General features: G+C 45.3%; 1 protein-coding gene across 3 annotated transcripts in view; it reads right to left on the reverse strand.

The window, feature by feature from the left end:
* Window positions 1–556: 556 nt before the first annotated feature.
* Window positions 557–12,892, reverse strand: part of NDE1 (nudE neurodevelopment protein 1) — a 33,236-nt gene continuing 20,900 nt past the window's right edge. For 2 of the 3 annotated variants that reach the window (XM_045072135.1, XM_004750320.2), the window contains exons 5-9: window positions 6,826–6,962; window positions 5,085–5,264; window positions 3,931–4,022; window positions 2,347–2,498; window positions 557–1,525 (exon numbers count right to left, since the gene is read on the reverse strand). In XM_045072135.1, the coding sequence (XP_044928070.1) occupies window positions 1,432–1,525; window positions 2,347–2,498; window positions 3,931–4,022; window positions 5,085–5,264; window positions 6,826–6,962 (655 nt within the window). In that variant the 3' untranslated portion in view covers window positions 557–1,431. Of the gene's footprint in view, window positions 1,658–2,346; window positions 2,499–3,930; window positions 4,023–5,084; window positions 5,265–6,825; window positions 6,963–12,892 lie in introns of all 3 variants that reach the window. The other variant, XM_045072136.1, reaches the window with a different exon arrangement.

Consider the following 12,892-nt stretch of genomic DNA (forward strand, 5'->3'; position numbering starts at 1 on the left):
AGACTCCATCCAACAGGGAACAAACTTCCTGTGAAGGCCAGAGAGTCAGTATTTCAGGCTATATATGGTCTGTCAAACGTGTATCTATCTTTTTTCAATTGTTTTTTTTTTTTTTTTTAAACAGCCCTTTAAAAACATAAAAGCCATTCCTACTGCAGGGGCCATACAACACCAGGCTGTGGGTCATTTCCTTCCTCAGCTTGAGTGTTCCAGAGAGAGATCCCTTGCAAAAGTTCTATTTAAGACAAAACAAGTCCACACACCGACTCCGTGGGGGTCCAATAGATCTGAGAAGAAATAATGCAAACCGAAAAACTCAAGCCAGTGACCATAAGCAAATATACCCCAAGCAATACACACACATATCCCAAATACACTTCCTTCTAAGGAGCGGACTCGAAGCAAATTTTTACAAGTAGGGTTTCCTTTTTCTGTTTAGTTACCTGGTTAAAAAACAAGGTTCTCACCACCGTGCAAACCGTGCAAGCGAACAGGAAAACACAAATGAAGTGGCATTCACTGGCATTTACCTCCACCACCACAAACTAGGTGAAACTTAGTTTCTCTTGATTTTATTGTTCGTTTAAAAAAATAAAAGTGTCTTTCACCGATACAGGTTAGAATGTTCCTAGGGTAAGGAGCCAGCCAGCAGAGCCCAACTGTCTGTTGAATTTCAGTAGCACTTGCAAAGTTCTATCTTCAACTCAAGGACATTTTTGCTATTCTTTTGGAAAAATAATTTAGTGACAAAAAGGCCATTAAACTGCAGGCATGCTCCTGATTTCGTGTGTTCTATTTACTTGCCTCCAAAGGTGTGAGGTGGCAGCTCACACCAAGCAGGGTTGGGCACACACAACGTCCACGTGGAAATCCCGTGTTTGTTTCTTCTTTGACGAGGAAGCTTAAGATCTCCTCAGAAACACAAACACCTCTTCTCAGTGCCTCAGGGAGAGGCAGATGAAAAAGTCCCAGAGGTACATGACAGCATAGATTCTTTTTAAAAAGGCAGGGGCCTATTGTGCCCCTCTCTCCTAGACATGACTTCATTACACAGACACTTCCTGTGCCACAGAGCACTGGGGATTCTGTCCTGAGGTGGACTCACATGCCACGTTGAAGGCATCTCCAGACATTAAAAACTCATCTCAGAACCATTCGGGACTCCGGTCAGCTCACAGGGATGGGGTAGCCTCAGCTTCCGCACCTCTGAGCCCTTACCAGACGGTCCCGTTTGTCCCTGTCCGCACCAGCAAAGATGGGGATCGTGACACATTTCCCCGGGACGACCATGGGCGATGGCCTCGTTGGCTAATGTGACTGTTTGCTCCTATTTCTCAAACTAACTTAAAAACACAAACACCTAGTTTAAAGAGGGGAGGAAAGGCAGGACTCCCGCACGGACACACCAGGGCTTCAGCTTCCGTGGATTTCCTAAAGCAACATCTTGACTACACCCTGGGCTGACGGCAGCGACGGTGTGGAAGTATTTGAAGGCGGCTTCCCAAACTCCAGGCGTTTTCCCAACCTTCAGACAGAGCAAACCAAATTAGGCGGACATGACAGCTGTGACACACTGGCTAGCATCGGAGCCCACAAAGTTCTAACAGTGACGATCAGGAGTCAGGATCAGGGTCTCCCTGGGTGTCATTTTTCTGTCCTGTGAAGCGAAGGAAAGGACACTGGCCATCTGGCTCCCACATTCCCAAAGGCCACACGGAAAGCCTGATCACGGAAGACCTGCTAAAAACATCCTCATGGACCGGGCTGGCATTCGCGTGTATGCCGTGGAAAATGAGTCTTCTGTTTCCTACTATCTGTCTGCCATGGGTTTCCCATGGTGACGTGGCTTGGGGGCCAGGAAAATGGTGGCATGGGTTAGAAAACGAATGAATCTAGAAGCTGCCCCCAATTTTCCGCAGGTAAGAAAACATGCAAAGTTGTCAGAGGTCAGATTTGCATTTTCCCCTCAAGTGACTGGCTTTAGGAATCGAGTCTGGGCTGGAACTTAGAGTCTGTTTCCTGAGTTTCTAAAGATTTTTTGTTTGTTTGTTTAAGGAAAAAAAATCCTCCTCTGGGGGAAGCAGAGCTGTGTTTGGAGCCCAAGTCTCAAACCAGGGTTTCACACAGGACATGGTCCCAGCATGACCAGGAGGTGAGGCTACCAGAATCAACTAATGAAAACTAGCCTCTCCCTGAGCATTTGCCCTTAACCAGAAGACACCACCTAACTCTGTCTCAAAGGCATAGAGGGAAAGCTTCATGGACATAACTCTGCAACTTTTCCAAAATGGCTATGGGTCACGGGTTGGAGGCTCCCCCCTGGAGTGGACAGCTAAAGGTACTGACCCTTTGTCACCCAGAGGCACAGCGGTGCTGCTCGGCTGTCTCTCACCGGCATCTCTGTGCCTGCTCCCCCGTCCCGAGGCTGGGCCACTCGTTCGGTTTGGGGACTGATCATACACGAAGTTCCGGCAGGACGCAAGCTTCGACTCCAGGGCCTGGAGAGACACACGCACTCATCTTCCAAGTTAAAGACAAGAACTCCCCTCTTACCCAGAGCCTATACACAGACAATAACTGGAAAAAGGGGTCCTCAATTTGTGTTGGACGTGGCAATTCCAGCGTGGGGCCCGGAAGGAGTCCAATGTCCATCAACTTTTAGAGCCACAGGCCTAAGACATTTCAGAGCTTCCAGGGAAAACACTTACCCTGCCTATTATCCAGTTCTGCCTATGGGAAATAGGAAATCCACATTCGAAATGATTCGCTCTTTTGTTCACCTCCATAAACATGCACAGTGATTTGTGCAGAAGCCATGTGCCTTGCTGGAAAGGGACCCCATGAAAACCAACAGGGCACTGAGGCCAGCCCACACTTCCTGCATGCTAACTACACAAAACATTAACAGAGAAATGTGTTGGGGTGCCTGGGTGGTGCAGTCGGTTAAGCATTCGACTCTTGAGTTTCAGCTCAGGTCGTGATATCAAGGTCGTGGAATCGAGTCCTGCGTCAGGCTCCACCCTCAGTGCAAAGTCTGATTCAGATTCTCTCCCTCCTCCTCTGCCCCTCCCACTTATGCTCTCTCTAAAAAGAATAAATCAATCTTAAAAAAAAAAAAAAGAGAGAGAGAGAGAAATTGTGCTTATGGTACAGAAAACCAGGCAACCAAAAGATAAAGGAAAAACACGAGACATCAGTTGCAAGCTTCTAGAAGAAGATTGCAGTTCTTACTACATACATTCTGGCAGGATTTAAATTATGTGACCATTCCAGGTCATCATTGTTGAAAATAGATGAAACCACCACAAAGAATACTTATGTTATTTCTTAAGTTAGAGACTTAAGAAATAAGTTCATTCCCCTGTAATGAATATAAAACCTATGAAATTAAAGTTTTTTGCCCTAGCCTTTTCAGATTGTCTTTAACTCCCTAAGAAGCTTTTAAAAAGGTAATTTTTAAATGTTTCTCAGGTTTTTTTCAAATTAGGAAAAAAGAAATCATAGGGGTGCCTGGGTGGCTCAGTGGGTTAAAGCACCTGCCTTCGGCTCAGGTCATGATCCCAGCGTCCTGGGATCAAGCCCTGCATCAGGCTCTCTGCTTGGTGGGAAGCCTGCTTCCTCCTCTCTCTACCTGCCCCTCTGCCTACTCATTATCTCTGTCTGTCAAATAAATAAATAAAATCTTCAAAAAAAAAAAATGGAAAATCAGACACCAACCAACCAAATCAGACACCAATGGCAGGGAAAGATATGCCCAGGTATCAAAGGGAAAACAGTCAGAGCTCTGGGTGTTTGTCAGGAACTCGAAAAGAAGCAGAGTTTTGCCTAAAACACAGGGAGTCTCTGCTAAAGGGGAAAGGAACCGGAAAGGTAACCCGTTTCCGATATCCTGAAACACAGGCAAGGAGCCCGGGGAGGTGGCAGTCTTACCCCTACTTTCCGAAGCAGGTCTCCCACAATGTTGAGGGCTGATATCCGTGCTGCAGGAGTGAGGGGGGTCCCACCCGTGGAGTCGTCCAGACCTAGGTATGCAAAAGAAAGCACACGTAACACCAACCCGCCAACCCGCAGCTCTAAGTCTGTGCACTAACATCCCTCAACGCAGAACCATGGGGGCGCACTTGGGAAGCTGACTCTGTCCTCCGATCCCACAGGCGGCCCTGGTGCACTCACTAGTTACCTAACACAGGCAGAGTCTACCTGAGGACCAACTTTCTGCAGCCTGACAACCACTATATTCAATGTTTAACTTTATGTGTTCTTCTTTCAAAACAAAATCAAAGTAAGTCCTCTTGGAGCTCTAGGAAGTCCACAGAGTTAGGAACAGCATCAGAGCAAACCACATTTGTAAGGGGCTTAACTCTCTGGATGCCCCTCCCTCTCCTCCAAGCAGGACTCAGGGACCAGCGGCACCAGCATCACTGGGGTGCTGGTTAGGACGCAGGATCTCAGGCCCTGCCCAGACCTGCTGAATCTCAGGGGCATACTCAAGTGTGGAAAAAACCCTGCTCTAGATTGTGATTCTTGAAGAACCACTGGCCTCTGGATCCCAGAGGCAGGCTAAGGGATAAAACAGCATGAGCCCTGCAGCCAGCCTGGGTCTGAATCCCAACTCTGCTATGTAGCAGTGGTATGATTTTAGGCGAGCTCCTTTATCAGGGCCTCAGTCTCCTCATCCACCAAATGGGGATAGCACTTGCATCTAGGGCCTGTGGTGAGAATTCAGTGAGGTCATATATATGCAAAGCACGCCAAGCAGAGTGGCTAACTAGCACAGGCCAAGCACTTAGTAACTGCCTATTGCTGTCGCTTGCTGTTAGGTGGCCCGGTAACAGTCTCGGTTCCTCAGCAGAGGAGCTGGGGAGAAAACTCAAAGTTTTCACGTTTTTACCACGCAGCCCAGGTACACCAGCTCCGCTTCTAGGCTCTTCTTGCTTATCTCAAAGCTGCTCCCCGCTCTGCTGCGAACACCCCAGTTTGCTCCCTGCAGTACAGCCTGGGCCCGTGGTCCCTCTCCCCCAGGACGCTACCCCTGGGAAAGCTTTGTGAAGCAAAGAAAATGCTCCCAATGGCTCTTCCCTTACCGCGTCTGAACGTCCCCGGTGTGTTTAAGCTAGCGCCGGGTGCCCGATGAGCCACAGGTGTGGACGGCACGGAGCCAGTGGCCTGCACGGCTGTGTCCGTCCTTTCGGTCTCCACTGAGCTGGGCATGGGGGTCCTGGGCTTCTCCTGCTTCTGCTGCACGGCCAACTCCTGCCGCAAATCTGAGTCAGGACGAGGATTCAGATTAGGTTCTTGCTTCGGGGGATGGGGAAGGATGGGGAGGGTCAGCAGGAGACAGAAGTCAGGGAAAAGAAGTATCAGAACGAAAAACTGTAGGTGGAAACCCTCAACAAGGTGAAATCCACAGAATCTGGCCTAGCAGGCCTGTAGAACTACATGATTTCTTAAGCAAAACCAAAAAGATCTAAAAATTTTCAAAAACTGTGGCAGTGATACACAAATGCTTTTCTTGTTTCAGAACAATTTTACTGCAATCAGGTATAGAGAATACGAAGTGAAAATATGCTTTCCGCAAATGCCCTTCCTCACTCATAACCACTGTAATATGGGGGTAATATTTTCAATCCTTTTTTCCCTGTATTTTCAGACAAAGAATTTATATGTATCTCTATTAAGCATATAATAGGAATAATTCTTATTAAGCCTAAATAGAAATATAGCTACAGTCCAGGACAGTATGTCTTCATCTAACTTTATTTATATCTATACCTTGTTTAATGATTATTTAATGTTCCAGAAAATAAATCTGTGTAATTTGTTTAATCGTTTCACTATGGACGGGCATTTATACAACCACCTTTCAGACTTAAAAAGTTTTTTCTTAGGGGCTCTTGGGTGGCTCAGCTGGTTAAGCCTCTGCCTTTGGCTCAGGTCATGATCCCAGGGTCCTGGGCTCGAGCCGCACCCACATCAGGCTCCCTGCTCATCAGGGAGTCTGCTTTTTCCTCTCCCTCTCTTCCTCCCCCTGGTCATGCTCTAATAAATAAAATCTTTAAAAAAAAATAATAAAAATAAAGTGATACATGTACCCCAATGTATATTAAAATTTTTTTTTTCTTTTTAATCCTCCTTCTACTAGCTGTATGTTAGAAACTAAATGTTATGAACAATTAATTGGGATGTTAAAAAAAAAAATCTCTTCTGCATCCAGATCTACCTCTGGAACCAGGAACTTCCATAGAGCAAATGGTGATGGGAATTCTGAGCTCTAAGCCACAAGAACAATGGGCGTGAACAATTCTATCCATAAGAACTTTCTCCCCATAGGGGCGCCTGGGTGGCTCAGTGGTTTAAGCCTCTGCCTTTGGCTCAGGTCATGATCCCAGGGTCCTGGGATCGAGTCCTGCATCGGGCTCTCTGCTCAGCGGGGACCCTGCTTCCTCCTCTCTCTCTGCCTGCCTCTCTGCCTACTTGTGATCTCTGTCAAATAAATAAATAAAATCTTAAAAAAAAAAAAAGAACTTTCTCCCCACAAAACTCTTATATACCTATCAATCAAAAAGCCAGCCAGGGGTGCATTTAAGTATTTACAAGAGGTCTTTAGAGGGTCAGACATCTGACAATTCTGAGCAGGGGATGGGGACCAAGGCTGAAGCCTGCCCAGTGTGGTTCTGTACCCTGTGACCAGGCTGCCCGTGTGCCGAGCAGGGAACGGATTTCCAGCAAAGGTAACACCGGGCAATACTGCAGGACAAGATGTTCTCATGTCAGCAGAGGGGGAAACACTGGCGAACAAACAGAACAAAGTCAAGGCCTCCTGACCTCTGGCTTCATCCTTCAGCCGCTGAACAGATTCTAGGAGATTCTCCTTCTCGTCCAGTTCACTCTCCAGGAACGCATTTCTTTCAATGGCTTGATTCAAACGCTGCTCAAAGTCTTCCAGAGACATGATTGTGGCCCTGGTAAGAGAGAAATAAAGCTGTCCAAGAGAGCAGACGGCAGTATCCATTTGGTGCCTACAGGTCTGGCAGAGAAGAAAGGCCAGACACGGCAGGGGGCATGAGTCCCAGCACGGGCACTTCCTAGACATCATGGACCTGAACAAGCACCTTAACCTTCCAGGACCCAGACTCTTTGCCTGCAGAATGGGAATCAGCTTAGCTCTTGGGGTACCTAAAGCTGTCCTGGGGATTAAATGACCAATGTCCAAATAGCACTTAGCAATGAGCCAGTGCCTTTTTAGGATGACACAGAGAGCCCCAGTCAAATGCCAAAAGCAGCAAATCTTCCCTTGGAGACTCACAATGCAAATCGGTATTCAGAATATCCCACTAAAATCCATACACAACTTAATAATGTACATTTAAACAGGGAGAAGAGCCCATCTTTAATTTTTCAGTTACCTTAAACAAATCAAAATGCCTTCCTAAAAACCACTACCTCTTGTGACCAGTACAGACATTTCACTGGAATGCTATTAAAGGCACTGAGAAGTGCTGTAATAAAGAAATGTGTCTAACTCTGAGGCACAGAGCAGGTGGCTTGCCCACACAGTTGCCTTATGTGCAAAGCACAGGTAAGTCACAGTACCTTCGCATGGTGGTGGGGGTGTTAGAGGGCAAGTAATACATGAAGCCCCCAACAGATGTTTCACACATGAGTCCTCAATAAATGCCAGCAGTGTTTTTTTCCTTAAGGGTTTTATTTATTTATTTGACAGAGAGAGACAGAGCAAGAGAGGGAACACAAGCAGGGGGAGTGGGAGAAGGAGAAGCTGGCTTCCTGCTGAGCAGGGAGCCCAATGTGGGGCTCAAACCCAGGACCCTGGGATCATGACCATTTGCATCATGAGCCAAAAGCAGACACTTAATGACTGAGCGATCCAGGTGCCCCAATGCCAGCAATTTTTATTAGTGACCCTGTGTTTGCCTTCAGAAGAACTTTAACGTGCTGTTAATTGTTATCTCAAGGTGGTTCGAAGTGTATGTTTGGAGCAGAGCCCCAGAAAACCTGGCTCTTCAATGTAAGACCAGCTAATAACGGCTCTTGAGCAGCTTAACCTTATCTTTAACCGCTGGTCCCGCAATCACAAAGTAAGGATCAGTTCATGAATTCATCCATGCAACACATCCTGCTGTGTCCAGACTGAATTGTGTTCCTACCCTCCCCCTCAAAGGGTCTTCAGAGAAAAATAAAGTTACCAAAAGTGCTTAAATAAAAACAACAAAGGAATGACATTTAGGTGCACAATACTGGAATCAGTTAAAATCACCCTAAAGGCCTGACATGTCAAACAACAAATGAAAAAGATAAAATGTGTAGCAATTCATGTATCAGCAAAAACATAGGATTTTACCACAGGGCACAGAAGTCCTGGTGAAATGTAGATGTATGGTGATTGTGAAGAGAAAGACCCAACATCACAAAGAAATCCATTCTCCATTAAGTTACCGGATAGTTCAGCATCCTTCCCAAAATATTAATAGGTTTTCGTTGGGGACAGTAGCACAGGGGTCTGATAAAGAAGAGCACATGATAATAAAATATGAATGGGGCACCTGGGTGGCTCAGTGGGTTAAAGCCTCTGCCTTTGGCTCAGGTCATGATCCTGGAGTCCTGGGATCGAGCCCCACATCCCGGCTCTCTGCTCAGCAGGAGGCCTGCTCCCCACCGCCCCGCCCCCTACCTCTCTGCCTACTTGGGATATCTGTCAAATAAATAAAAATCTTAAAAAAAAAAAAAAGTAAAGTAAAGTAAGAATGACCAGAAGCACTCTGAAAAAGCGAGAAGAGCTCTCCCAGATATAAAGAACACACTGTCATAAATCCTCAATGGAGAGTTGAGGTGGTGTGGCATTAAACAGTTATGGGGGCAGACTAGGAAGACCCCAAGATCCAGAAATACATCCAAATACAGAGGAGAACTTAACTTATGATAAAAGCGACACTGCAAACATTGATGAACCTGAGTGGCTCAGTGGGTTAAGCCTCTGCCTTCAGTTCAGGTCATCATCTCAGGGTCCTGGGATCAAGCCCCGCATTAGGCTCCTTGCTCAGCGGGGAGTCTGCTTCTCCCTCTACACCTCTCCCCCAGCTATGCCCACTCTCTCTCTAATAAATAAACTCTTAAAAAAGAAAAAGACAGAGGCGCCTGGGTTGCTCAGTGGGTTAAAGCCTCTACCTTCAGCTCGGGTCATGATCCCAGGGTCCTGGGATTGAACCCCCCCCTCTCTCTCTGCCTACCTCTCTGCCTACTTGTGATCTCTGTTTGTCAAATAAATAAATAAAATCTTAAAAGAAAGAAAGACAGACAGAAACAAAGAAAGAGAGAGATGGTTGGCTCAATTCCAGGTTTGGAGTCTACTAAATGGCCACCCAGAAAAAATTAGCATTGGCTCCATACATCATACTACACCCCAAGATAAATTGAATCAAAAGTTTCAACACCTCCGTATTTGGTCAGAATCTATTACTGGCTTCCGGAATGCCAGAGAACTACGGACCAACTTAACGGAGTTTCTGAACCAATGTGGATCGATCCTCATCATGACCATACATGACTATATAGTCAGCGCTGGTAATACTAGTGGGGCACAGCACTTAGATGTGCTGTCACTGTGGGAATACTGGCTCTCTAAGAAAGGTAAGCATCCTGTAGCTGTAACTGGGGTGAAAATGGCTTCGTGTGCTTCTTTTGTTAAGATTCTGTCAACTTGGGCGCCTGGGTGGCTCAGTGGGTTAAAGCCTCTGCCTTCAGCTCAGGTCATAGTCTCAGGGTCCTGGGATCGAGCCCTGCGTCGGGCTCTCTGCTCAGCAGGGAGCCTGCTTCCTCTTCTCTCTCTGCCTGCCTCTCTGCCTGCTTGTGATCTCTGTCTGTCAAGTAGATAAATAAAATCTTTAAAAAAAAAAAAAAAGATTCTGTCAACTGATATATTAAAAGTGTATTTATCAGAACAGGAAAATGCTATGTACCCAGTCTGCAAACTGGTAATCTCCTATACCACTACTGAGAACTGGAAAAGAGCTAGATTTTCGGTAAAGGTGACTATTATGAAATACGTTTGGTAGATAACTAAGAACATTCTTTTTGAGCCAATAAATGCTTTAAAAATCTACGTACCACCCCCATGCATCAGAGTGGCCAGTGCCAAAAGAACAGTAAGCAACAAGAACCAGTAGGGACTGGAAACATTGGACCTTTTGTTCACTGCCTGTGAGAAGGTGAAATGGTGGGTCATTACGAAAACAGTGTGGAGGTACCTTAAAAACTTAAAGATGGGCGGCCCATGGGGCGCCCGGGTGGCTCAGTGGGTTAAAGCCTCTGCCTTCAGCTCAGGTCATGATCCCAGGGTCCTGGGATGGAGTCCCACATCGGGCTCTCTGCTCAGCGGAGAGCCTAATTCTCTGCTTACCTGTGATCTCTCTTTGTCAAATAAATAAAAATAAAAAAATCTTAAAAAAAAAAAAAAAAAAAGATGGAGGGGACCCTGGGTGGCTCACTCAGCTAGGCAACAGACTCGTGGTTTTTTGGCTTAGGTCGTGATCTCAGAGTTAGGAGATCGAGTCCTGTGTCGGGCTCTGTGCTTAGAGTGGAGTCTGCTCAGGACTCCTTCATCTCCCTCTGCCCCTCCTGCCTGCTCTCTCTCGCAAATACATAAATAAATCTTAAAAAAAAAAAAAATGGAATGGTAATTTCATTTACCATGTATGTTAAATTTACATGTAAATTCTATTTACCAGTATGATCTAGCAATCACACTGCTGGATGTATATTCACAAGAAGTGAGGGGCACCTGGGTGGCTCAGTGGGTTAAAAGCCTCTGCCTTTGGCTTGGGTCATGATCTTAGGGTCCTGGGATAGAGCCCCACATCAGGCTCTCTGCTCAGCAGGGAGCCTGCTTCCCTTCCTCTCTCTTTGCCTGCCTCTCTGCCTACTTGTGATCTCTCTCTGTCAAATAAATAAAAATCTTTTTTTTTTAAATAAAGTTGTTTTTTTTTTTTAAAGATTTTTATTTATTTGACAGAGAGAGAGAGATTACAAGTAGGCAGAGAGGCAGGCAGGGAGAGAGAGGGAAGGAAGCAGGCTCCCTGCAGAGCAGAGAGCCTGATAGGGGGCTCGATCCCAGGACCCTCGGATCATGACCTGAGCCTAAGGCAGAAGCTTTAACCCACTGAGCCACCCAGGTGCCCCATAAATAAAAAAAAAAAGAAGTGAAAACAGGATCTCAAAGAGATATTTGTACTCTTGTGTGCATAAAAGCATCATTCACAATAAAGAAGCAGAATTGACCCCAATATCCACGAACAGATACAGGGATCAAGAGAATGTGGTATATATGGTTGATTTTTGAACAATGCAGGGGCAATGGGCACCAACCCCTCACATAGTCAAAAATCTGCGTATAACTCTCGACTCTGAAAAATTAACTACTAATTGCCTACAATCAACCAAAAGCCTTACCGACAACATGAGCAGTTGATTAACACAAATTAGTTATGCCTTATGTATTACAAACTGTACTCTACAATAGAGTAAGCTAAAGAAAATGCTATTAAGGGGTGCCTGGGTGGCTCAGTGGGTTAAGCCGCTGCCTTCGGCTCAGGTCATGATCTCGGGGTCCTGGGATGGAGTCCCGTATCGGGCTCTCTGCTCAGCAGGGAGCCTGCTTCCTCCTCTCTCTCTCTGCCTGCCTCTATGCCTACTTGTGATCTCTCTCTGTCAAATAAATAAAAAAAAAAAAAAAAAAAAAGAAAGAAAAGAAAATGCTATTAAGTAAATTGTAAGACAAAATACATTTATAGTACTACACTACATCTATTGAAAAAAAATTGCCTATGTGAGTGGACCCATGCAGTTCAAACCTGCACTGGGTCCACTCTACATACGTAGGAATATTAGGCACCCTTAAAAAAGAAAAGGAAATCCTATTGCACGCTACAACATGGGTGATTCTCAATGGCACTAGGCTAAGAAAATAATTTGTCCCACAAGAGGACAAATACTGCAGGATCCACTCCTACAGAGTATCCACAGTAGGGAAAAAATCACAGAAAGCAGAAAGGCAATTACCAAGGGCCGGAGGGAGAACAGAAGAGGATTTAGTGCTTAGTGGGTGCAAGTCACAATGTTGCAGGATGACAAGGGTGTGGAGAGCTGTTGCACAATAATATGAACACACTTAATGCTACTCAACTATACACTTAACACTGGCTGGGGCGCCCGGCTGGCTCAGTCAGTCGGGCATCTGCCTTCAGCTCAGGTCATGATCTCCGGGTCCTAAGATTGAGCCCCACATCAGGCTCTCTGCTTTGCAGGGAGTCTGCATCTCCCTCTCACCCTGCTGTTCCCCCTGCTTGTGCTCTCCCTCTGTCAAATAAATAAATAAATAAATAAAATCTTTTAAAAAATGGTTATGGTGGTGAATATGATGGTGTGTTTTTATCACAAGTTTCTTGGAAATGTCTATATAACCATAACACATAGAACAGTAAAGTTAGATAAAATTAATGTTAATCTTCGTACAACTTTTCCACATCTTAGCTTTCATATGTTAAACAAAAAATAACCTTTAAGGAATGTATTTAATTTTTAGTTACTTCCAATGAGGCCCTGAGTCTTTCAAGTTTATCCCCTAACTAAAAGTCAGTCATTTCGTTTTACAGATGTACAGCAGAATAGCTTTAGCAAGCAAATACCTGGTAAGGCCAAGAAATTATTGTTCTTGAAGTAATTGGTCAAATATTCAAAATATTACTATTAAAATTTTACAATAAAGAATCAGATTTTTATATTTTTAATAAAATTTCAATATTCCAGAACTTTATGCATTCTATTATTATTATTATTTATTTATTTGGCAGACAGAGATCACAGTAGGCAGAGAGGCAGG

Source organism: Mustela putorius, unplaced genomic scaffold, assembly GCF_011764305.1.
Source record: "Mustela putorius furo isolate JIRA1106 unplaced genomic scaffold, ASM1176430v1.1 tig00004007_pilon_pilon_pilon, whole genome shotgun sequence".
Classification (NCBI taxonomy): Eukaryota; Metazoa; Chordata; class Mammalia; order Carnivora; family Mustelidae; genus Mustela; species Mustela putorius.